The 24,502-nt window shown below is 45.0% G+C and overlaps 1 protein-coding gene across 1 annotated transcript; it reads left to right on the forward strand.

Moving 5' to 3' along the window:
• Positions 1-6,673: 6,673 nt before the first annotated feature.
• Positions 6,674-23,859, forward strand: PPIL1 (peptidylprolyl isomerase like 1). The gene is made up of 4 exons (XM_046641333.1): positions 6,674-6,875; positions 9,884-10,038; positions 22,053-22,121; positions 22,680-23,859. The coding sequence occupies exons 1-4, from the start codon at positions 6,820-6,822 to the stop codon at positions 22,898-22,900; spliced, it is 501 nt and encodes a 166-aa protein (XP_046497289.1). The 5' UTR covers positions 6,674-6,819; the 3' UTR covers positions 22,901-23,859.
• The last annotated feature ends 643 nt before the right edge of the window (positions 23,860-24,502 follow it).

A 24,502-nucleotide genomic window follows, 5' to 3' on the forward strand; every position in this document is an offset into this window, starting at 1 on the left:
GGTGTAACCCGGAAGCAACTCCCGCCCCCAGGCGACGCAGCGCGCCGTAGGGCAGCTCCTTCTTGCCGGCCCCGCACTTCCGCCAAAAACAGACCGCGCGGCGACGCGGCGCGTGGGGGAAGTCTCGCGCGATATGGAGCGCGCGGCTTTTCGTTCCCCCGGCGTCGGGTTCTTAGTCCTCAGTCCTTTTCAGTGATGGTCAGGGGCTGTCCGGTTTTTGCGCAAACAGACTGCGTAGCTGAGCTGATTCATTCAACAAGCACTTACTGAGCCCCCTACCACGAGCCAGGCAGCGTGTTAGGCATTGAGGGGTGGGTGTGGGAGGGATACGTATGTGGAGGGCAGGCCCTTACCTTTGGGAGTTCCTAGTCTGAAAGAGAAAGACAAACAAGTCGCTCCAATTTATACACGGCCCATTCTTTAATATTTATGGAGAGCTTACTCTATGCCAGACATTACTAAGCACTTTGTATTCGTGAAACACTTCAACAACCCTATGATACAAACAGTCCCACAACATTTATCCTCATACTGACCAAGCTGAGGTTTGTGGAAAGGTGAACTTGCTCGAGATTACATGGATAGACTGATAGAGTCACGATTTTGAACCCAGGCTCCTTATCTTTCCTTGTCTTTAGTGCCAAAGATCGTAACTGCCTTCTACAAGCGATCTACAAACAAAATGCCACTGGGTTCAGACTTTTATTACAGCCACAAAGGTGGTGTGATATTGATACAGAGATAGGCAAACCAATAAAACAGAATAGAGACCAAAGATAGAACCACAGTGTATAAACACTTGCTTTATGACAAAGGGGTACAACAGAAGAGCGAGCAAAGGATGATGCTTTCAATAAATGGTGCTGGGTCGGTTGTATATCCATATAGAAAAAAATGAAACGACTCCTACCTCACACCCACCGTACACTAAAATTCTATGTGCACTGCAGATCTATATGAGAAAAACAAAACAGTAAAACTTTAGAGCTGGGCCAGCCCTGACGGCCTAGGGGTTTAACATTCTGTGTGCTCTTCTTCTGCAGCTCAGTTTGCTTCTGGGCGGGGGAACCACACCATTCCTCTGTCAGTAGCCATGCTGCGGTGAGGGCTCATAGAATAATTAGAAGGTCTTACAAATAGAATATACACTGGAATATACAACTATGTACTGGGGCTTTGGGGAGGGAAAAGAAAAAGAGAGAGAGGAAGATTGGCAACAGATGTTAGCTCAGGGTGAATCTTTCCCAGTAAAACAAAACAAAACAAAACTTTAGAGCCACTCCGTCCAATGCTGTTGCCATGCAAGTGACTGTTGAGTACTGGACATGTGGCTGGTCAGAAAGGAGATGTTCTGTAAGAATCAAATTGATACATTGGACTACATTAAAATTAAACTCTGATCATCAAAAGACACGGTTAAGAGACCAAAAAGACAAGCTGTAGAGTGAGAGAAACTGACAAAGAGCTTGTGTCCAGCATATATAAAGAACTCCACAAATAAGGAAAAGACAGGCCGGCCCCGTGGTCGAGTGGTTAAATTCGTGCACTCTGCTGCGGTGGCCCAGGGTTTGCCAGTTCAGATCCTGGGCGCGGACATGGCTCTGCTAATCACGCCATGCTGAGGCAGCGTCCCACGTAGTAGAGCCAGAAGGACCTACGACTAAAATATACAACTGTGTACTGGGAGGCTTTGGGGAGAAGAAGAAGAAGAAAAAGAAAAGATTGGCGACAGATGTTAGCTCAGGTGCCAATCTTACAAAAAAAGAGACAAACGGCCAAGTAGAGAAATGGGCAGAAGATTTGAACACAAAAAGATGTTATCACATAAGAGGATATCTAAATGGCAAATACACATATAAAAAAGCATTTGGTAGGAATGTAAATTCCTAAAGCCACTTTGGAAAACAGCCTGGTATTAACTATTATAATTTACACATAACCTATGACCCAGCAATTCTACTTCTATGTACATCCCCCCCAAAATTCATGCACAAGTGCACCAAGATACATACAAGAATATTCCTAGCATCATTATTTGTAAGAGCTCTAATCTGGAAACATCCCAAATGCCCATTAACAATAGAAAACATATAAATACTTCATAGTATAGTCATGTAACAGAATACTATACAGCACTGAGAAATAAAATAATTGCCACTACTTACAGCAACATGGTATATCTCACAAACATAATGTTAAGCAAAAGAAGCCAGACACAAAGAAATACTTTATGACCGCATTTACATAAATTTCAAAAACAGAGAAAAGCCAATCTGTGAATTTAGAAGTGAGAAAGTGGTTAGCTTTGGGGAGGGGGAAGGGGTAATGATTGGTAGTGGGTGCGTCTGTGGGGTTGGAAACATATTTTTTCTTGATTTGATGGTGGTTACACAGATGGAGTTCTGGGTTATAACTAATTTAATTATTGCACTGAGGATCTGTCCACTTTTCTGGATGTATATTATACTTCAATTTAAACTTATACTTTAAAAAAAAAAAGTGCTCTGGGGGGTCCAGAGGTCCTAGACAGTCCATGTCTTCCTGCCCTCCCGCCAGTCTCCATACCACAGCCCGAGAGACACTTCCAGTGTACAAAATCTGACTCTGCCACTTCATAGGTCCCTTTTGCCCTCACAATCACATCCCAAGATCCTTCACAATCCCCTTACACTCAGCTCCAGGACAGCCCAAGAAACACTCTGACTGCCAAGCTCTTCACACTGCTGCAGATCTGCAAAGAGAAGACACCTTTCCTGGCTTCTGGCTAACTCCCACATTTTCCAGATCTCAGCTCAGGTTATCACTTCCCTGGAAACCTCTGACTACCCAAGGCCAGCTCTGGAACAACAGCGCTCAGGAAGCGTGGCGTGCTTCCTGATTACAGCCTTCATCCCACTCTCCTCTAGCTGTGTGTTTAATTCTCTCTCTCCCCTAGAATGGGAGGTCCTTTGGGGCTGAGCACAGTGTATGTAACCCATCTCTGTCTTCCTCAGTGTCTAGTGGTTCGTAGGTGCTCCAGGTAAAGATTTAGGGAGGAAGTGACTTTGGAGGTGGCCTGTAAGGATTCAGACATTGGAGCCTGAGAATAGACATTTCAAGCACAGGGCATAAGAGTGAGAAGATTCAGAAGGAGGGAAGATATGAGTACATTCTGGGAGCCTGAAATGTTGATCTGGCTGAGGCCAAGGCTACTTACAGAAGGAAAAACAATCTTTAAAGATCAGTTTGGCATAGCCAGGAAGGTCTTCAATGCTAGGAATTTAATCTGTGGGCAGTGGGGAGCCACTGAAAGTTTTTGAGCAGGGGTGTGACATGATCAGAGCTCTGCTATGGGCATATACATTCAGTGGGAGGATGAAGGTTAGAGTGGAAGAGGAAAAATTAACTTTGGAAAGTTCAAAGGAAAAGCAACTTTGAAGGTCTAGGTAAAAGGAATGGAAGAACGAGAATCCACTCAAGAAACATTTCCCAGTTATAGCAGATCAGAAAGCCTGCCAGGTAGTAGAAAGGTGCAGGGGAAAGGCTTGAGTTCCAGCCCACATTAAATCCTTGTAGGCCTTGGAGCCAGTTGCTTCCTCCTGTCAGTCACTCAGAGCCCTTCATTCTAAAATCTGGCCAATGGGAGACTGAGAAAAAATCATGAGTGTGGAAGTTCATGGTAACCTGTAATGTGTGTGGGGATGTAGCTAAGGAAGTGTGAGAAGTCAAAATTATGTCTGGTGACTAGGGAGATAGTGATTCGGGGCACAGGAGGAGCAATTGGTTTGGGGGAGAGGATACAGCGGGAAATGATGGGTAAATCTACTCATTTCTTTACTGTTGGCTTCTCTCTGTTGAGATTTAGAAAAACCCTTGACAAGGTTCCCAGGTAATAGCACCCTGTGTAACAGAATTGCTGGTTTGTGGGTTGGTGTGTTAGCTCTGCTCAGTCATTGGAGGCCCCCTCTGTTCAGCTTCTGGTCTGGAACAGGCCTTATGTGAATGTTGAACCAAACTGAGCCAGGACGTGATCCCTAACATGGGCTCTTAACAATCTACTTGGAGAGGAGAGAATCTAACACAAGCAGTTAGACAACAATAGAAGGCGGCACAGAATTAAAGACCAAGCAGAGGGAAGGGGAGAGAGTCTACTGCAGACAGGAAGAGTAGAGAGGTCTTCTGAAGGAGCTGGGACAAAGGCTTGGGTGAGGTCTGGGAAGCATTGGAAGGGAAGAGGACAGCCTGGGCAAAGGCCTGAGAGTGGGAATGTTGGTGGCACATTTAAGGTGTGGATAAAATATAGGAAATCAAGCTGGAAAAATCAGTCAGGAGCCAATGGAGAAGGGCCTTCAAGCCCACCCAAGTGGTTCAGGACTTTAATAGGCAAAGGGAATCATTTAACACATGTGGGCAAAGAAGAAACATACTACAAGAAATTTTGGGAAGAAAGCTTTGGTTGCTGTGTATGTGTAGGATGTATTGGTGGAGGAAAGCCAGAAGGCAGGGAACCCAGCTAGGGGGCTCCTGAAATGATCCTGGTGTCAAGGGTCTGTAACAGCAGTGGCAATGGGAAAGAAGGGATACAATTTGAGGATCTTTGGAAAAAGAATTGACAGATCTTGATGATGTATCTCTTACAGGGAGCAGAGAGAAAGAGGATGATCTTCAGGTTTCCAGCCTAAAAGAAGATGTTTCAGTAAAAGTTCATAATTTTGTTTTTAATAAAGGACATTTATTCGGAAGACACATGCTTAGATATAGAATAAATAAATAACAAGTTGCTCTAATTTAATGTGAACTATCAGTTATAACTCAGAAAAGGAATCCATGTCTCTTTGTCAACTCCTTCCTCAAGTCACTAACACCTAATGTTCTCTTGGGGACAAAAAGGCCAAGAAATACTGAGCCTCTTGAGGAAGGATTTTGGAATGGGACAGCAAGACACTCTCTTATTCTTGTGTAAAACCCCAAGGCATTCTCACCGTGCCCTAAGCCTACCAAGATATATATAGTAAGGAACTTACTTATATATGTAAGGTCCAGAGAAAGTCAATTCAAATAGTAACAGACAGAATGGACCGATGATGAAAACGTTTCCATTCTGCTTAAGGTTCACAAAGAGGGCATGAACACGAGACTGCAGAAGGTATAAAATTAATTATACCTTACATTACCACAGCACTCATCGTTTTCTGTCCATTATTCATTCAATGAAACCTGAGCACCCTATGCTCAGTACTCTGAGAGGAGGGCATAGAGATGAAGGAGGCCCAGTTCCTCAAGGAGCTCACTGCTGGTTTGATCTTTACAGCCTTGGATACCTTTATTCCCACCTGACAATTAAGGAAAGTAGGATTGAACTGTGGTTAACAGCACAGGCTCACAGCTGTGGGACTTTGAGCAAGTTATTTAATCTCTGTAAGGCTGAGTTTCCTCAAAATAAAGAGGGAATAGTAATATCTACCTCGTGGGGTTTTGAAGATTAAGTGTTATCAAAGGTCTGAAACAGTGAAAGTAAAACCACTAGATCACTGAAACAGTCATTAGCAAAAGTTTGCTGTGCACAAAAAAACAGTTTGCGAACTGGGAGCACTCAAACCCAACATGGAATGAGGCTCAGAGGTATATTGTTACAAATCACCTTATGTAGTGAGGAGGCAGTGGCTGTTTGTCTTCACAGTGATTGGTTATAACGTTAGAGTTTTTCCAGTGACAGGAAAATGGGTTAAAAGTGCTTACATTATATCAGTTTTGGGGAACAATTTGTTTTGTTTATGACTTTCAGAGGCATTAACAAGAAGTGGCTCAAATTAAGTTTTGCTTGTTTTACAGAATAAGCTAATTAATTTTGCTTGTGTGACTGAACTGGTTTGTCTGCTAAGGGAATTTTCAAGTCTGGTCTCTATTTGTGTTTGATTTCAGTGTGAAAGTACACAATAGTGCTCAGCTCGATGCCTGGCACAAAGTAAGCATTCATTTAGCCATCCTTATTAAGTGGTGTGCAAAGCATTTACAGTATGTTTCTTTCTTTCCTGTCCTCCCTCCAAACCTCCTCCCTTGACCCTGAGCAAACCGTCCTAACAACCCTGGGGCACCATCTATCCCAACCAGTCACTCTAAGCCTCGCTCTAGCCCTGATCCCTTTGATCTTCATTCTCCTGTCTCTCCCTTTTCTTCTCTTTCATTTTCTTCCTTGTCTTTTCCTCTCCTCTCTCCCTAAACTTCTTGCCTTTGGAGTCTGGAGGCTCAGATTTGCGGTATGGCTATAAGTCATTTAACTACTGAGTCTCAGTTTTCACATCTGAAAAATGGGAATAATGATATCTACTCTACAAAATTGCTTTGTCAAGTAGATAAAATAAGGTGTAAGCGCCATGTAAGGTGTAGAGAACCTTACAAAAGCTAGTTACTGGCATCCCTCATCTCTATTTTCTTTCATTCTCCGCCTCCCGCTTTCGGTGCCTGTCCTATTGTGGGACTAGGAAATTCTTCGGATTTAAAGTTAGGACATAACTCCAACCGGAGTGCAGATCTGTTGGTTGTTCCCGCCTTCCACGCCCATATGAACCAATTAGATCATCCGGAGCGTGGCGAGGTTTCCCCACTTGGAGACCGCCTCTAACAGAGCTTGCACTTTTCTCCGTTCCTGCAGCTGGCCCTTTTTTCGCCTTTTTTTTTTTTTGGAGGAACTGTCCTTCCTCTTCCTTGACCCAATCACCCAAATCCCGGCATCCAAACGGTAGAGCGCCGGGGGCCGGAAGTGTGCGCTTCGGCGGCGGGTCCCCAGAGCATCGACGCCGGAAGTAGCGACTGCTAGAGAAGGATTCCGCTGGCTTCGCTATGGCGGCCATCCCGCCAGACTCCTGGCAGCCGCCCAACGTATACTTGGAGACCAGGTGAAGGGGGTCGGCCTCTAGGGCTGGGCTGGGAGGCGACGCGGAGCCCGGGCTTGGCCGTGGGGCTCGGTCCCCCGGTCGGCCGGCCTCCCTGGAGCGGCGTGGAGCGGCGGCGGAGGGGCAGCCCGAGGGCTGAGCGGGGGCCGCCGCCCGCGCCCGAGCTCCGCGCAGACTCGCGCTGAGACGTGAGCGACAGCTGCCTGTGTATCCTCCTCCCGCCTCATTCATTCATCCAGCCGGCGTGTGTGGAGTCCACAGGCCGGGGACTTAGGGTCTGGAATCTGAGGATGCGCAGGTGGCTAAGATACACACGGCCTGGCCGCTGGGAGCTTACAGTACGCGAGGGAGGCAGACATGGACGCTTTAACGTGATGAGTAGTACAGTCGTCTAAAGAAATGGTTAGAACCCAGGAAGAGGCACGTGTCCCCCGCTGTCAGAGTGATAGGAGAACGATGTGATTGAGCACCAGACAGCTAGTGCCGTGCCCCTGATGTATAGCATCACGTTTAGTTAATCCTCGTAGCAACTCAGATCATGTAGGTATTATCCTACTTTCTCTCCAATTTTAGCAAGGAAAATGCCAGAATTTACAGATTAAGTGGTTTGACCAAGGCCACACAGCTAGTAAGTAGGGGAACCTCAATGGGAGCCGGATCTTTGCACCTCACATGCTAGGTCCTTTCGCCCCGTTCGTTCCATTGCCTCTTTGGAAAAAGTTCAAAGTGGTCTTTCCAAGGAAGGACAAGTCACCTTGAGGAACTTCTTACCGCTACGACAGTATAAAACTTCGTAAGCTGACATTCAAGGTGCTTTTTTTTTTAATCTCGCCTTTATCTACCTCTCTGGCTGCATCTGCCATTCCCACAGCGGTAGCTAGGGTCCAGCCGCTGTCTGTGTCCTTCTGTTCTTCTCTGTGCTGCCTTCCACCAGAGCACAGCGTTCTCTCACATGCTGCTTTTGCTTCCTGGCCATCTTCCCCAGCTTCTTTTTTTTTTTTTTTTTTAAGATTTTATTTTTCCATTTTCTCCCCAAAGCCCCCCGGTACATAGTTGTGTATTTTTAGTTGTGGGTCCTTCTGGTTGTGGCATGTGGGACGCCGCCTCAGCATGGTTTGATGAACGGTGCCATGTCTGTGCCCAGGTTTCGAACCAGTGAAAACCTGGATCACCAAAGCAGAGCACGTGAACTTAACCACTCAGCCACCGGCTGGCCCCATTCCCCAGCTTCTTATATGGCAAAATTCTCTTTCTTCGGGCCCCAACTTGAACGTAATTCCTGAACTCAGCTGTTACCCTTTTTTTCTAAATTACAAAATAAGTTGAAATTTAAATCCAAGCAGTGTAGAAGAGTATAGAATGAGAAGTGAAAGCCACTGCTCCACGTAAAAACACTGTTAATAGTTTGTTGGATGACCTTCCAGATCTTTTTCTATGTACATAGAAACATCTCTCTCTTTTGTGTTCTATTTTTTAACAAATAGGATCATATGATCATACTGTATATATGTTTTTCCTGTAATTTGCTCTTCTTTCGTTCACTAACACGTGCAGCCCCCTGTAGTATGGACATTTCATATTTTAGTCATTCCCTCTTTGAAGGACATTTAAATTGCTTCTTGTTTTTTGTATGACAAATACTGGAATGAACATCCTTGTACATATTGTATCCTTAAGTGCTTTGGTTAGTTTTCTGTAGAATAGATAGGAGTTGAAATTGCTGAATTGAAAGGTATGCACATTTCAGACTCATATAGATACTTCCTGATTGTCAGTCCAAAAAGTTACTCCCTGTATTTTACAAATATCCACCAGAATGTAACCTCAGTGAGGGGAAGAGCAGTGAGAGCGGTGCCTTGCAGAGTAATTGTTAATCTGTGTTGAGTGTTAGTAGCGTGAGGGATAAATTGCTGGTAGAAAGGCTTTTAGAAAGCAGTGTTCTAGCACATACCACATGTATTTATAGAATGCTGGGTATTTGGGCTATACAGAGTTGATTCACTTCTCACATTCTTGGAGCTTAAAATCTAGGTGAGGGTGGAGCGGAGAGGAAGGTACGTGTCTTGGTCTTTTACTTCTTTCTTTTCCTTAGCAGTAGTTGAGTTCGGGGGGTTGCCCATCACATTGAGTGAGTTTGAGATAATCAGGTTTGCCTTTGTTGCACCCCTCCTAAACATGCAAACTTTTATTTTCATTAAAAATTTTTACGTGGGGCTGGCCCCGTGGCTGAGTGGTTAAGTTCGCACTCTCCTCTTCGGAGGCCCAGGGTTTTGCTGGTTCGGATCCTGGGCGCAGACATGGCACTGCTTGTCAGGCCACGTTGAGGTGGCATCCCACATGCCACAACTAGAAGGACCCACAGCAAAAAAGATATACAGCTATGTACTGGGTGGGTTTGGGGAGAAAAAGCAGAAAAAATAAAAAGGATTGGCAACAGTTGTTAGCTCAGGTGCCAATCTTTAAAAAAAACCAAATTTTACGAATAAGTACTGCATTTACATGGTTCAAAAATACAAATATTTAAAAAAGATATTTATTGAAAATCTTTCTGTCACCCATTTACCCGGTTTCCACCCTCACCCAGAAACTTAGCCATGTGTAAATAAATATGCACCTCGATATTTTAATGTCCTCCTTTTTTTCAAATTTACAAATTAAGTGTAAATTTTTTTCCCTAATTTGGTTGGGTTTCAGATGATTGATGATTTTTATATATAAGGTATTAGAATTTCAGATGATTGGTGATTTTTTTATATGTAAGGTATTAGCATTTTGAGTTGTCCACGGTTGTTATTTTGCTTGAAAGAAGTCCTGGCAGCCCCTGCATGTTTTACTCAAACAGGATATCTGTGGCTATGTTATTTGCATTGTGTAGTTTTCCTTAGCTGAGCATGATCACAATTTCATGACTTATAAGCTTGAAAATGAAGAGTTGTGGAGCAGTCCCATAATGTTCCTGCCCTCTGTGACCTTGTTCTTGACTGGAGCTCTGCTGTCTTCTCCCGCTGCAGCATGGGGATCATTGTACTGGAGCTGTACTGGAAGCATGCGCCAAAGACCTGTAAGAACTTTGCTGAGTTGGCTCGTCGAGGTTACTACAATGGCACCAAATTCCACAGAATCATCAAAGACTTCATGATCCAGGGAGGTGACCCAACAGGGACAGGTACAGTTAAGCCAACATTAATTTCTGAAGTCTCATTCTGTCCTAACTAACTATAAAGCAGCCAGAGCTCTCGTCCACATACCAGGGACTGGCTTGGTTGATTTCTGCCCTTCCTACCACATACCCTCACCCTAATACACACGTGGGAATTGACCAGAAATGGAATGGACCAGAAACCGACCTTGATTCCTGGGCTCTATAAGTTTCTCATAACTTCCATGTGTTGTTTATTAAGAGCAAATAATATTTGCCTGAATTATATTAATCCATAGAGTAGTCTGATAATCAGACTATCAGAAAGACGACATTTGCAATTTTTTTTTTAAGAATGAAGATGCAAAATAAATGAGTGTTTTACTGTGTATAAGTTGCGTAATGTCTTATGCGGGCACCACCATAGCACTTCCCCTGAGGGGGGCTGCAGCCCTATACAGCTGAGGCCTCTACCGGCAGATAGGGATGCAGGTGTGGGAATGTCCTGAGGCTCCAGGCCAGGAGAGAGGCATTGCCTTCGGCCTCCTTCTGAGGCAGAGGAACTAGAGGACCAGGTTACTCCTGACCCTGCCAAGTTGTCTGGGCACAACCACTTGCGCTTTTTTTTTTGTCTCTCTATTTTTTTTTATTGAGACAATATTGGTTTCTAATGCAATGTTTTGAGAAAAAATGTTGGATTCTTTCACTGATCCATTCATTTAACAAATATAGAGCACCTGCTTTGTGTCAGATACTCTTCTAAACTCGGACTATAGCTGTGAACAAAGGGAAAAACGTCTGCTCTCATTAAGACAGGAAACAGGTGTGGGAATGTGAGTTTAGTAGAACGATCAGGGAAGTCCTCTCTGAGAAGATGTTATTGGAGCAGAGGTCTGAACGGAATAAGGCGGTGAACCCTGTGACTGGGTGACTGGGGGAAGAGCAGGCCCAGGGGCCCTGAGATGGGAGCCTGTGTAGCAGATCATCTAGGACCTTATGGGACACGGTAGAGACCTTGGGTTTTATTCTGAATAAGATGGGAGCCATTACAGATTTTTGAGCAAAGGAGTAACGTGATCTGACCTGTACTCTGAAAAGATCGCTCTGGCTGCTGTTTGGAGAGATGTGGGGGCAAGAGTGGGAACCGGGAACTAGTTAGAAGGCTGCTGGAGTCACCCAGTCTAGAAATACGTGGTCGGACTAGGCTGATAGTAGAGAAGGTGGTGAGAAGTGACTGAATTCAGGTTATGTTTTGATAGAAATAGAGCCATTGAGATTTGCTGAGCTTGACTTGGGGGGATGGGCAGGTGTGTGAGAGAGAGAGATGGTCAAGGATGACTTCAAGGTTTTTGACTTGAATTTAGGGAAATGGGAAAGATCAAGAATTTGGTTTTGGTTTTGGACACATTATGTTTGAAATACTTGTCGGACCTTCAAATAGAGACATTGAATAAGTAGTTGGACGTGAGTATGCAGTTCAAGGAAAGGTCTGAGGTGGAGGTGTGAATGTGGGAGTTGTCATTATTTAGCTAGGATTTATTAGTGAAATTGATGGATGCTAACACTTATTAGTTACAAGGGCCCTTGCTTCTCAGTTTGCTTTTTCTCTCTGTTCATTCCTCCTTCTGCTCTTTTGCCTTTAAATAAGCTTGGTTCTCTCTGTGGCAGTCTTTTCTCATCTTGTTCTTTTTTGTCATTCTCTGTTTTTATTTCTTTTTCCTTAAAGAGTGGCACCTGAGCTAACATCTGTTGCCAATCTTTTTTTTTTCTCCTCTTCTTCTCCCCAAACTCCCCCAGTACATAATTGTATATTTTAGTTGTAGGTCCTTCTGATTGTGCTATGTGGGATGCTGCCTCAGCATGGTCTGATGAGTGGTGCTAGGTCTGCGCCCAGGCTCCAAACCAAAACCAAAACCCTTCCAGCCCCAAAACCCTGGGCTGCCAAAGCAGAGTGCGTGAACTTAATCACTCAGCCACGGGGCTGGTCCCTTTTTTGTCATTCTCAATTGTCCTTTTTCCTTTATGACCAGAGAGATTCCATTTTTTCAATGTATATGTGCACCTTTCACAATACACACTATATAGGAAAGTAGAAAAAAGAACAAAAAATCACCCATGAGCATACCTTATAAAGATTCATGACCACCATTAATTATATTCCCCCAATATCCCATCTCTCAGAAATGATTACTATTAACTTTTGGTGGCCATTATTCTAAACGTCTTTCTTCTCTGATATCTAGTTAAAAGGGTGGATGGATGGATGGATAACTAGCTAAGTGGAAATAATTTCAGAAGAATAGGCTATGTCATGCATACTATTATTTTAAAAAAGTATTATATTTAATTATGTATATATTTAACAGAAAAGTTGACTTCCTGCTATGAAAGATGAGGCAATTAGTACTTCCTGTCTTCCCTTCCCTCACTCCCAGTGTTTGTTGTTCTGTTTTTCCCTTGTCAGAGATTATAACACTTTCCACTCTACCTGCTTCAGGCCCTCAGCTACGGCATGGGTTCTACATGTCAGAGGGTTCAGTGCTCACCGCTGGGCTTCTCTCTTCCCATGCTAGAGGGCAGGATTTCTTGTTGAGTGGTTTTTATTGGAAGGGCTGGAGGGTGTTATATTTTTGAACTCATTCATGTTGGAGAATGTCTGCCTGTTGCCTTTATACTTGAAAAATACCGTGACTGGGTTTGCTATTCTTAGTCCACACTCATTCCCTCGGATCTTTTTTGTTCCATCACCTTATGGTTTTAACATGGCTTTGGAGAGTACTGAGGCCAGATTTACTCCCTCCTTCAATTCAGGGAAAATTTTTTGATTCGTATTTCTGACTGTTTTCTCTGTTAGACTTATTGGACTTTCTGTTTTGGGAAGCTAGTTATGGTTTGTTTCATCACCTTTGCCTTCGTATCCATCACATTTCTTTTGAGTGTGTGAGATGATGTTTTTCCATTTTTTCCTGCGTCTACTGAAGTGATCTCAGAGTTTTCCTTGCCGTATACAGTGTTTAGTCCTGTCTGTCCTATTCTTTACTGCTGTAATTCATTAGTGCTGTATTGGTGTCATTTGGCTCTCAATTTGTTTCGTTAGCTCTGGAATCTTTTCACCTTACTCTGTTGATTTATGTTTTTGTCTTGTGTTTTCTCCCAGACTGAGTTCCTGAGGGGTGTTTTTTTCCATTCCTCCTTTCCTTCTCTCCTTCCATTCGTTGTGTTATGTTTGCATAGTTTCTGTGCCATTTCTTTTCATCTCGTTCAGGCTTAATGTCAGCATCTATGAAGTCCTTCCCTTTTATTTGCTCAGGTACAGTGTGAGTGGATTCTCTTTGTTTCTTCCCCCCCATGTGGGACCAGTTGTCTTTCCTACTCCAAATGCTGAGGTTTTTTCTCTCCATTTTACTCTAGCCTGAAGAGGGTGTGGGAGAGAACACAAGTTCAGCTCATGCTGAGTGAGCCCCTTGTGGAAGGGCTAGCCTCTGTTCTGTTTTCGCAGGCTCCATCAGAGCTCTGTCCCAGAGCCCCCTCCACCAGCTGGTGGTGTTCCTCTGCCACCACCCTCAGCTCTGGGTAGTCCCCTGAGTGTAGCTGTGGCAGAGGAAAAAGATCCTCCTACCCTTTTCTTTCTCAGCTGGGTCTCTTGTAAAGACAGATGAATGAGAGAAAAATCATGTAAGTGTATTTAATACAGGGGGCTGGCCCCGTGGCCGAATGTTTAAGTTCACGTGCTCTGCTTTGGCGGCCCACGGTTTCGCTGGTTCGAATCCTGGGCACAGACATGGCACCGCTCATCAAGCCGTGCTGAGGTGGCATCCCACATGCCACAACTAGAAGGACCCACAACTAAAAATATACAACTATATACCGGGGGGCTTTGGGGAGAAAAAGGAAAAATGAAATCTTTAAAAAAAGAAAAATGTATTTAATACAAGTTTTACATGACACTGGAGCCTTTATATGGAAATGAACTCCTGAAGAAGCACGTACATCTGAGCGTCTTTATGCTAGGTTTGCTGAAGAGTGGATGGTTGTGGGAAAATGTGATAGGACAAAAGGGACGTTAGTTAAGTGTAGTGAAGTGGGGGAAACTTAGCAAGGCCTGTTCATTCCAGTTCCTCCTGATGTCCCTCTGTCTTGGTGGTAAGGATGTTCTTTTTCCTCCAGGTCTGGGGAGGGCACCTCTCACATGAGGCTCTTAGGACCTGCTTCAGGGGAAGGTCAGAAAGTCCTTCCTGCACCTGCCATTTCTCAGATTTCTTTAGCTTGCAATAGCTGATGTGCCAAGGTTGCATGTCCTGAACCCCATCATGGCCCAGTGCTGCCCTGCTCCCCTAAGATGCCCAGTGCTGGCAGCCTGCCCTACCACCCCCGAGTGCTCCTGGTGGCTGCGGGTTTCTGCCCCCAAGGGCTTCTCCTGAACTTTCTCAGGGCTACTCACCCACTCCCTCTGTTGGCTTCTCAAAATTGGAGGGTGTTTGAGAGAATTATCTGGGTGACACTCCCCGTTCCCAGTCACTACTTTTAAGGAGGACAGGCAGAAGAATCTCCTATTTATTTCCTTGGCTATCTCTTTTCAGAATTTTGGGAGTAAGTTTGTCTCCTTTTTCTTACTTGGTTGATGCTGCTGACTTTTTTGTGTGTGTGAAGAAGATTGTCCTTGAGCTAACATCTGTGCCAATCTTCCTCTTTCCTTCTATGTGGGATGCTGCCACAGCATGGCTTGATGACCAGTGTGTAGGTCCACGCCCAGGATCCAAACCCACAAACTCTGGGCTGCTGACATGGAGTGTACAAACTCAACCACTATGCCCCCGGGCTGGCCCCTGAGTTTTTGCCTTAGAAAAAATTGGAATTTTTTGTGTTTGCGTCATCAGGTATTGCAGGCAGAGTCTTACCCTGCTTCACTCCACTTTCTTTATCTGAAAGTGTCCTGTCGGTGCTTGGATATACTTCCTTCCTGTTTTCTTCCTTTCTGTCATTGTTATGTGATAAAATTTTCATTCATAACACCAGTGAACTGAGAGAATCCATGATTAGTGGACAAGAATTGGAAGTGGCTCAAATGTGAGTTGCTCATGTCAGAGCTTCCCTATATTTCTGTAATTGGTTCACAATCCTTCATAATGTCACATTTCCATGATGTAATTTTAATGAAATTGAATCACTCAAAAGATTTCCAAATAATTGCATCCAGCATTGAGTATAATTAATGACTGAGCTAAGCCGGCTGGCAGGTCTGTGGTGGAAAGCACAAAGGTGTTAGGCCCTCCTGGGTCACTGGTATGAACTGCCAGCTGACTAGGTAACACTTTTTTGCTAAACACCTCAGATGAGCAGCATTTGACATCCTGGGCTCTTCAGCAAGTCAGTGTCCCATTTCCATCCCTGGCTGTCCCTCAGTCTGACCACTCTGGAGCTATTCTTTCCATAGTCTTTCTGATGTCTTTGCCAGATGTTTTCTCAACTCAAAAACCTGCTTGGTTTTTGACTTCCTGCTTCATTTTAAACCATTTTTCTTCTTTTAAATTTCCCTATTGTCCTAGCACTGTGCTGGCCTTAGCCCTCTGAGTCTCTGTTATCTGTCCCTGCGAGCTCCTTCTCGTCCTCTCCTTGGAAGACCTGGCATCCTGTAAGGCTCTTCCTCTCACCTCTCGTGCTCCGCACTTAGCCTCACAGTGCTCAGCCGCTGCCGTGGTGGCGGTGAGTGATTATGTGCTGATCACGCTGTGCATCACCCTCACTCTGATTTCTCCTCTCCTCTTGGTAGCCCCAGGAACACCTGAAATTTAACGTATTGAACAGCAAGCTCATTGTTAATTTTGTTCATTTGATGAATATTTGCTAAGAGTCTGCTGGGCATCTTTTGCTATTCTAAGGCCTGTGAGGAGTACTTAAGCCAAGTACTAGAAGTATTAGAAGCCAAGGCAGTTTTCTTTTCCTTGCAGAGCTCTCTGCACTGCCGGGAAAACAAGATATTCATTAGAAGAAATATCTAGAAAGTAATAATATAATAAATATGCAAATGTATGTGGTATGCTATGGATTATGTATATAAGATGGGTTGGAATAATTCATAATAAGAGAAAAAGTACAGTGGAGCGGGTTTAGAATGGGATGAAGGTGTATTTTGAGGTGGGCCTTGAAAGGAATGTAGAATTTTAACTCTTGGGAGGTACAGAGAAGGGCATTTTCAATTTAGGAAGAAGTGCAGAGTGGAGGCGTGAGTGACAGGGTGTGAAGGAGAGCCCACCACCCTAGGCATCATGTCTCACACACTGGACTGGCTCTGTGATAACCCAGCCACCTCTCCCTGCCCAGGACAAATGCACAAGATGGGACTTCTGGGGCCCCCGAACTGCCTATGTGGGGAACAGTAAAGGAGCAGTTTGGGGCAGAGTGCACAGGGTAGTGGGAGATAGCACGGGGGTAAGAGCGGGCCCGTTCACAGAGACTCCCGGACAGGAGTGCAGGTCTGATCTGGCATCATTCAGGGACCATTTGGGACTGGGATAAGAAAAATATGTGAGGAAATTTAATCCAGCTGTGGTATATTGCAAGGCAGTGAACTGTGGGGGTGAACAGCAGGGTTTGTGGAGCCTGGTGGCCTTGTGGTTGAATCTTGACTTCACAGTAACACTTACTAAAGGTAGACAAGTTATGTAACCTTGCTGAGCCTTCTTATTTATAAGTGGGGAGTGTGGTTATGTGCACCTCCTGGCTTTGTTGTGGGTAGTAAATGAGCTCATGTTTGTAAAATGGTTAGCGTGGGCTTGGCACACAATAGCTCAAAAAAGTGTGGTTATTTCTTATTTATTTTGGTTGTTAATTCATTTAACGACTGTCTGTTGGACTCCTACCACAGTCCAGGCGTTGTTCTAAGAGCTGGGGATACAATAGTCATTAGGAAAGCCCTCGTGGAGCTCTCTTTCTGATGGGAGAGACAATGGACAAACAAGTATGCAGTGGCCTGCAGGCTGTGACAAATGACCAAGAGGAAATAAGGTGGTATGAGGGCATGGAGCGCACATCCCCAGCCTTGGCACTATGGCCATTTGGGCTGCATAGTTCCTTGTGGTGGGGGCTATCCTGTGCAGTGTAAGATGTTTAGCTATATCCCTGACCTCTACCCGCTAGATGCCAGTAGAACCTCTAAGTGTGACAATCAAAACTGTCTCCACACATTGTCCCCAATGTCCCCAGCAGGCACAGTCACCCCTGGTTGAGACCACAGAATAGAGAGTGAGGGAGGTGCTGTTTTGGATAGGACGACCAGGGAAGACTTTGATATGGTGGCATTTGAACAGGCTTCTGTGAAGTAGTGAGCCGTGAGACTGTCAGGGCGAGGACACTCCAGAGGCAACAGCCCTTGGCAGCTTTAGACCAGTGTGCTCGGCAAGAAACAGCATAGCGGCCAGTGTGGCTGAAGCAGGTGAGTGAGGGGGAGGAGAGCACTTAGAGGGGAGCAGAGCACCACACCATGGAGAGTCTTGGAAGCTGTGGCAAAGACTTTGGATTTTGTCCCTAGTGTGATGAAGTGTCACTGGAGGATTTTGAGCAGAGGACTGCCGTGGGGAGATTTGTTTCAAAAGGATCCCTCTGGCTTCCAGGTGGAGAATAGACTGGTGTGGAAAGGGGGAGGCAAGGCTGGAAGCAAGGAGACCGGTTGGAAGCTTTCGTTGTTGCTTCCTGTTACGTACTACATGGTTTCCATGCAGTATCTCATTTAATTCTCATAACAGTCCTGTGAGATGTAAGTACTACTGCTATTCCTATTTTATAGACAAGGAAACTGAGGCTTAGAGAGAGGGTAAGTATCTTACTTAAGGTTACTCAGCTAGTGAGTGGTGGAGTCGGAACTGAAATCCAGATCCTCTTTGACCCCACAAGCAAGTGAGGAAGAGAGGACTCCATTTTAAAAACTGCAGGCCTTCTTAGAGAACTGTAGCTTTGTTTCCTGTTAGATCTAGTATCTGGCGTGTGCCCTGGTAATCCAACAGCAGCTCCACTAGCCAGTTTCCCCTTCCTACTCTATTACTAGCAAAGTGATTGTATCAATTTGGGATGCTTGCTGCCTTTTGATTCCCATCCTTAGCGTGTTGGCCTTTGATCTCAAACTTGTCTTATGGTTGCAAGATGGCTGCTGCTGCTCATGACATCACCTCTACCTTCAAAGAAGGAAGATAGGGAAAGAGCTGTGTGTGAAAGACAAAGGAGTATGTTTGTCCCTTTTTATCAGAAAGTGATAGCTTTCCCAGAAGCTCTAATCAGCAGTCTTCTGTTTATGTCAGTTAGTCAGAACTGGGTCGTCTGGCCACCCCTGGCTGCAGAAGGGACTGATCAGTACCTGCCTTCCTGCCTCTGAGGTTGGGGCAGGCTGTGGAGGGGTTTGGAAGTGCGCAGAGGGTAGCTCACCTGCAGTGTCTGTTGGAGGCTCTCTGGCCGGAAGGCAGGCTTTCATTGGTGTGGTCTGTCGCCTTCTGGTGTCAGGCGCCCCAGGCAGAACTTTCATGTGGGCCTCCTTATGGGTCACTGGCCCACCTGTCACTGATTTGGGGCTGGATGTTAATCCATGGTCCCATCAGCTGTGGCATGGGAGCAGTGGGGACAAGTAGCAGTTCAGGGAAAGCAGGCGAAAACACCACAAGAGATCGGACACCTCTCAGACTGACAAACGTTAGAAAGTGTGGCAAAAGGACCTAGAGCAGTAAAAGTGAGAGAGAGCACCATGGGTAGATGCACGTCGGGGCCACTTTGGGCAAGATACTCGGAAAAATCTAGTGATAGTGAAATGTTCATAAACTGATCGTGCGTGTCCCCCATGAGGCGTAGCCCCTGAGAGCTGCTGCACTGTGTTTGGGAGACAGTATAAGAGTGGTTATGGCAGCATGGTTTATCATAGCAGAAACACTGGAAAGATCTTAAATACTCATCGACGAGAGAAAAGATAAGATTGGTGTGTGATCACACAGTGGGGTGAATCCTGCAGAGGGCTGCGTGGAACGAGACAGATGAGTTCATTTGCAGTGGTAAGCCAAGAAAGCTCATTGCAGAAGAATCCGTACAGTGTAATACCATTTATATAAACCTAAAAACATGCAAAACAACAATGCTTTTTTTAGGCATGCATACGTATGTAGTAAAAAAGAAAATGCATAGAAATGACAAACTTCTGGTCAAAATAGTGATTACCTGAGAGGAAAATGTGATTCTTGGTAGCAGTTTTTAGCGCGTGGGAAAGTGTGGGGGAGGAGAGGGATGCAGATGGGTGCATGGCATCTTCGACTGGATTTGTCGCCCTTTACTTCTTTTTTTTGTTTGAAGAAGATTAGCCCTGAGCTAACATCTGCCACCGGTCCTCCTCTTTTTTGCTGAGGAAGACTGGCCCTGAGCTAACATCTGTGCCCATCTTCCTCTACTTTATATGTGGGACACCTAGCACAGCGTGGCTTGCCAAGCAGTGCCATGTCCGCACCTGGGATCTGAACCTGCGAACCCTGGGCCGCCGAAGCAGAACGTGTGAACTGAACCGCTGTGCCACCCGACTGGCCCCATTACCCTTTACTTCTTAAGGGGAGGGTGCACAGTTGTTTGTCATATTATCTTTGTACCTTTTGTGTGTCTGAAATATTAAATACATTGAATATATGTTTAAAAGAGAGGACAGAAGAGTAAAAGAACTTTGAGAGTAGAGAGTTTAGAAAACAGGTCTGTGCCTGTCGGACACACAGCAAGTCTTAGACTGCAGAGCTTCCAAATTGTCAACTTTGTCAGTGGTCATTGACATCTGTGTAGCCTGCTCTGCACTGGAGAAGTCTTTCATCAGCTGCCGTCCCCCTGCCATCTCTCCCCTGTCCCACATGCCCAAAGGAATGTTTTCATTAGAATTATTTGTCTTTCTGACATTTTGCTGCAAACCCTACTGAGCTGAATTAGGTTATGAAAAGATGACATTTTATGAGGAAATGGTGCTGTAGAGGCCCAAATTAGTTGCCGTTGGTCACACTATGCCTAGTGAGTAAAAAGGGGCCTCCGTGCTCTTTCGTCATGTCTCCTTCTGATTGTTTAAGACCCCAGGCTTCTTCTGTGTCCCTTGCCTGGCCTATTCTGTAACCCTCTTCTTGTTTCTTGTGCCATTTGTGTAATGGGTTTCAGTTCGTGGAGGGCAGGGGCCTTGAGGTTTCGTTCTGGCAGCCCTCAGCTTGCAGGCTCATACTTCCAAGGCTCAGCCCAAGGATGGACAGCGCACTACTGAACTTCATCCTCAGCTTGCTCACGCAGGCCCTAGAAGGAGGGCTTGACCTCAGTTTGCCCGCGCAGCTCTTTCTCCTCTCTGGTCTTGAACCCTAGCACTTGCACTAACCACCCCTTCCCCACAAGCTCAGGCCAGGAAGCTTGACTGTGTAGTCAGAGGGAACATATTGGTTATATAATTGCTGTTTGGAAGTATACTGGCAGATTGGAATTTTTGGAATGAATTTTTACATAATTTGGTAGTTCAGTAATTTTCCAGAAGCATAGGTAGCCTGGGCCAGGTAGAGGTTTCCCCAAGTCTTTTAGGATTCACCCCCATTCCTCTTTGCATGAGAACAGTATTTTCTCCTGGACCCCAGGGTTGTGACAGGCTCCCTGTGTTGGAGCATCCTAAAGGGTAAAGCAAAGGATTTTTACCATGGGAACACCTTAGCGGGGCCAGGGGCCTCAGAGTGGACATGGTGCTTTTAACTTGGTACTTTCACAGCAGGCTTAGGAGGGGAGCTCCTTGCGTCTGGGCTGTTTCCTGGCTGCCAGGCAAGCAGGGCAAGCTGGTAAATCCAATGTTCACTGTGTTCCGGGCTGTTTTGTCTTGGCTGGTCAACTTGGAGAAACCAAAGTAGTTCAGCAAGACATATGGTTGACTAACTAATTGCTTATTTAGCCAAGAGAGTTACCTCCTATTAGGACATTTTTTCCTAGGGGAAAATCCATATTTAATGTATCATTTTGCTCTAAGAACAAAACCTGAGTGCCCAGCACAGCACCACACTCTTCTGGACATAATATAAATAACGTGTGGTGGCGATGATGCTAGCAAATCATTCCTGATTGTGTATTTCTTCCCATTCTCCTTACGCTATACTACCTTTCCTCTCTATGGACTCTGCCTGCTATAATATTATTTCTCTCTGTCACATTGCCACTTAGCACTGTCCCTGTTTCTCCTTAAGCTGAGTATCTTTGACTTAAATGAATTTTATTTTCCTTCATCTAGGTTAAGGACAGCAAATAGGTTTCAATTCTTATGCCATCTTTGATCCATTAAAAATGGCTGCCTGGAGTTCTAGGTTGGTAAGGATTCAGAGGCAAATCTAAGCTCAGCAGAGAAGAATGCTGACTGATTACCAGTGTCTGTGATAGGCACAGAATTAGGGCTTGGGGCACTCTTGTCTAAAATACTCATAAAAATGTTAAAAATTGGGGCCGGCCGTGTAGCCTAGTGGTTAAGTTCAGTGGGCTCTGCTTGGGCGGCCCAGGTTCAGTCTGGGCATGGACCTACACCGCTCATCAAGCCATGCTGTGGCAGTGACCCACATATAAAATAGAGGAAGACTGGCACAGATGTTAGCTCAGGGTGAATTTTCCTCAGCAAAAAAGAAAAAAGTTATAAATAAAGAAACTTCTTAACACATCAAACCATGAATGGTGGTTATCTCTAAATGGTTAGATTACAGGGGACTTTAATGTTCTCTTGATAAAATGTTCTGTGTTTTCTACATTTTTGACAGTGACCATATATTACTTTAATAAGCAGGAAAAAGCACTTGGTGTTATTTTGAAAAGAGACGTCTTACTTGAATGAAACCAGTGATTTGAATGAGCTGTGTCAGTGCTTGATGCTGCTGCTGGGCTGTGTGGTTGCAGTATACCTCGCAGGGGGCTAGGCGTGCTCACTGCCTTTTCCTTTCCTGTACTCCAAGAAGTCCTTTACCCTGGGCCATATTTCTTGCTAAGAGGTAGAATCTGGGACTGGCTGATTGGTTGCTCGTCTTCTAATCTGGCAGGTCGAGGTGGTGCATCTATCTATGGCAAGCAGTTTGAAGATGAACTTCATCCAGACTTGAAATTCACGGGTAAGTATGTAATCTGGCTGGATGGGGTGGGAAGGGGGAGTGGGTTTTAAAAGCTCACTATTTTGGCTGTGATTCAGGGTGAATGCTTGACGCTGGCATGGTGCCATGTAGCTTCCCAGCTGCGGCGCCACAAAGAGCCCTGGCGGATTGGGGAAAGCGGCACCTCCTTCAGAGTCCTGGGCAATTCAGAGAGCTGGTCTGAGTGACCTAGACGCAAACTCCTCATTGAATGTCGCCATTATAAACTATAGGAAAGCAAAAACTTCCTCAAGGCAGCAGGAGACCTTGTTGGATTTTAGGGGCAACTGGGAACATGGTCCAGCAGTTAGCAGGGATCGTAGGGATAGAGACTGCAAGGAAGATGAGGTCATCAGGGTGCGGTAATGGGGTTTGTGCAAGGGCAGAGCCTGCCCTGGGGGAAAGGTTATCCATGTCAGTGGTTGATGATAGAGGCCAGAACAAAGTCTTGCTTCTTTTCATCACTACACCATCCTGGGAATGAAAGCTGGAGCTGTATGGGTTATTCATACTCTTTCCTCTTTTCCTTTTTCCCACCAGGGGCTGGAATTCTCGCAATGGCCAATGCAGGGCCAGACACCAATGGCAGCCAGTTCTTTGTGACCCTAGCTCCCACCCAGTGGCTTGACGGCAAACACACCATTTTTGGCCGTGTGTGCCAGGGTATAGGAATGGTGAATCGAGTAGGAATGGTGGAAACAAACTCCCAGGACCGCCCCGTGGATGATGTGAAGATCATTAAGGCATACCCTTCTGGGTAGACTTGCTGTTCCCTTGGGCACACACAGGTCTTCTGAGATGGCCCCAGCGAACCAGCTTCCAGATGACCCAGAATGACACAGGACTCTAAACTTTATTTTGGCCTTGTAAACTGCGGCGCTAAGGAGGCCTGGGGTCTTGGGTGAGTTAGAGGTGGAAGTGTATTTTAATAAGATGCTGCTGGTCTCTTCCTCCGGTGCCTAGATTGACAGAGCATTTGCAGAAATGTCCATACATGATCGTTCGCAGGTTACTGCTCCCTGCAAATGACCCATACTGCTCCGACACACTTGGAACAAAATGAAGTCAATGCCGTCATTTTGCAATGCGTTTCCAAACTTCTTCCTGCAGGGATTTACATTCTGGGCTATGCTGCAGTCTGGTGGCTGACAGCCACAGAATTCAGAATCAAGTAGTGTCTATCAGCCTTCTTAACTCTGCATACCTTATTTCAGTCTCCTGCATTTGTTCTTCCAGGGAATGTATGCATCTCGCTATATATTTTCCCTCTCAAAAACAAGAACATCAACACTGCTGTTTCTGACACTTAGACATCCCACACAAAACCACATTGAATTTTTGCCAAATGAAAAATGCATCCAATAATCAAGTTTCTAAGAAGGTGTCAAGTGGGGAATGATAATGTGTAATAATAGAGAAATGAATTTATTAAAAGGAAGCAGAAACATTGACCATTTTTTCCCCAGGAAGGAGTAGAAATCTATAGTGAGCATAAGAACAGACTGAATTCTCCTTAAAAAGCAGTATTCTCACAAAGGATAGCCATCACTTAAGTTTTTTTAACCTAAGACTTTAGAGAAACTAGAAAAGAGATTTTATACGTTATTTTTTTTAAATCTTTCTGATTTGGGGCTAGAGGGTGGGCGAGAGAAAGGAAGTTAATACCTATGTAATACATAGAAACTTCCAAAAATAAAATGCCATTGATGGTTAAAACTGCTGCTGTGGTCTGATTTTAAGTATTGTATGAGGTTCTAGCAGCCATTTTAACCTCTCAAGCAGTATTGCAGGGCTCATATTCGAGATTTTACATCATTTTAGGTTTGTGGATCTCCAGTGGACTGCTCCCGTTCAGGAGCAGGTGTGACTTTAAAAAAGCGGTACCAAAGGAGAAGTTAAGTGCTACTGATTAGCATTTCTGAGTGAGGGGGACTCACCTGTACATTAACCAGGGGGAAGTGTTGCAAGACTGAACCATCCCTTGAACTTGCAAGAGATGCACCTGCATGTCGCTGTGGGCCCGGAGGCAACGTGTATTGTGTTCGCTTGCTTAAACTGGTTGCTCCTTGGTTGAAGAGGGGATTGTAGCTTAAATGTTCCTCCTTATCACTCTATAAATTTCGGAATTGGTAATTTATTTTGTGGACTACTAAATAAGGTTGTATTCCCTGAGCCTTCCCCACGTTCAACCTCTTTCTCTGCCTTCCGTCTCAACAACAAAAAAGCAAACGCAACACCAAACTGTGTAAATGACTTTGTAACTTCCCAGAGGTGCTTTTGAGGTTCGAGGTACTGTTTTGGGAAAGTAGGAATACATTTCTTTCAGCCTGGACTGGGTGGACATAATTGGATCCACCTCTGGG

This window comes from Equus quagga, chromosome 15 (assembly GCF_021613505.1).
Source record: "Equus quagga isolate Etosha38 chromosome 15, UCLA_HA_Equagga_1.0, whole genome shotgun sequence".
NCBI lineage: Eukaryota > Metazoa > Chordata > Mammalia > Perissodactyla > Equidae > Equus > Equus quagga.

Bases quoted from the DNA above. Each gene is read 5' to 3' on its own strand.
- PPIL1 (XM_046641333.1), top strand. From the start codon at position 6,820: ATGGCGGCCATCCCGCCAGACTCCTGGCAGCCGCCCAACGTATACTTG. The intron at 6,876-9,883 runs GTGAAGGGGGTC...CTCCCGCTGCAG, and splicing joins AACGTATACTTGGAGACCAG to CATGGGGATCATTGTACTGG. The intron at 22,122-22,679 runs GTAAGTATGTAA...TTTTCCCACCAG, and splicing joins TCCAGACTTGAAATTCACGG to GGGCTGGAATTCTCGCAATG.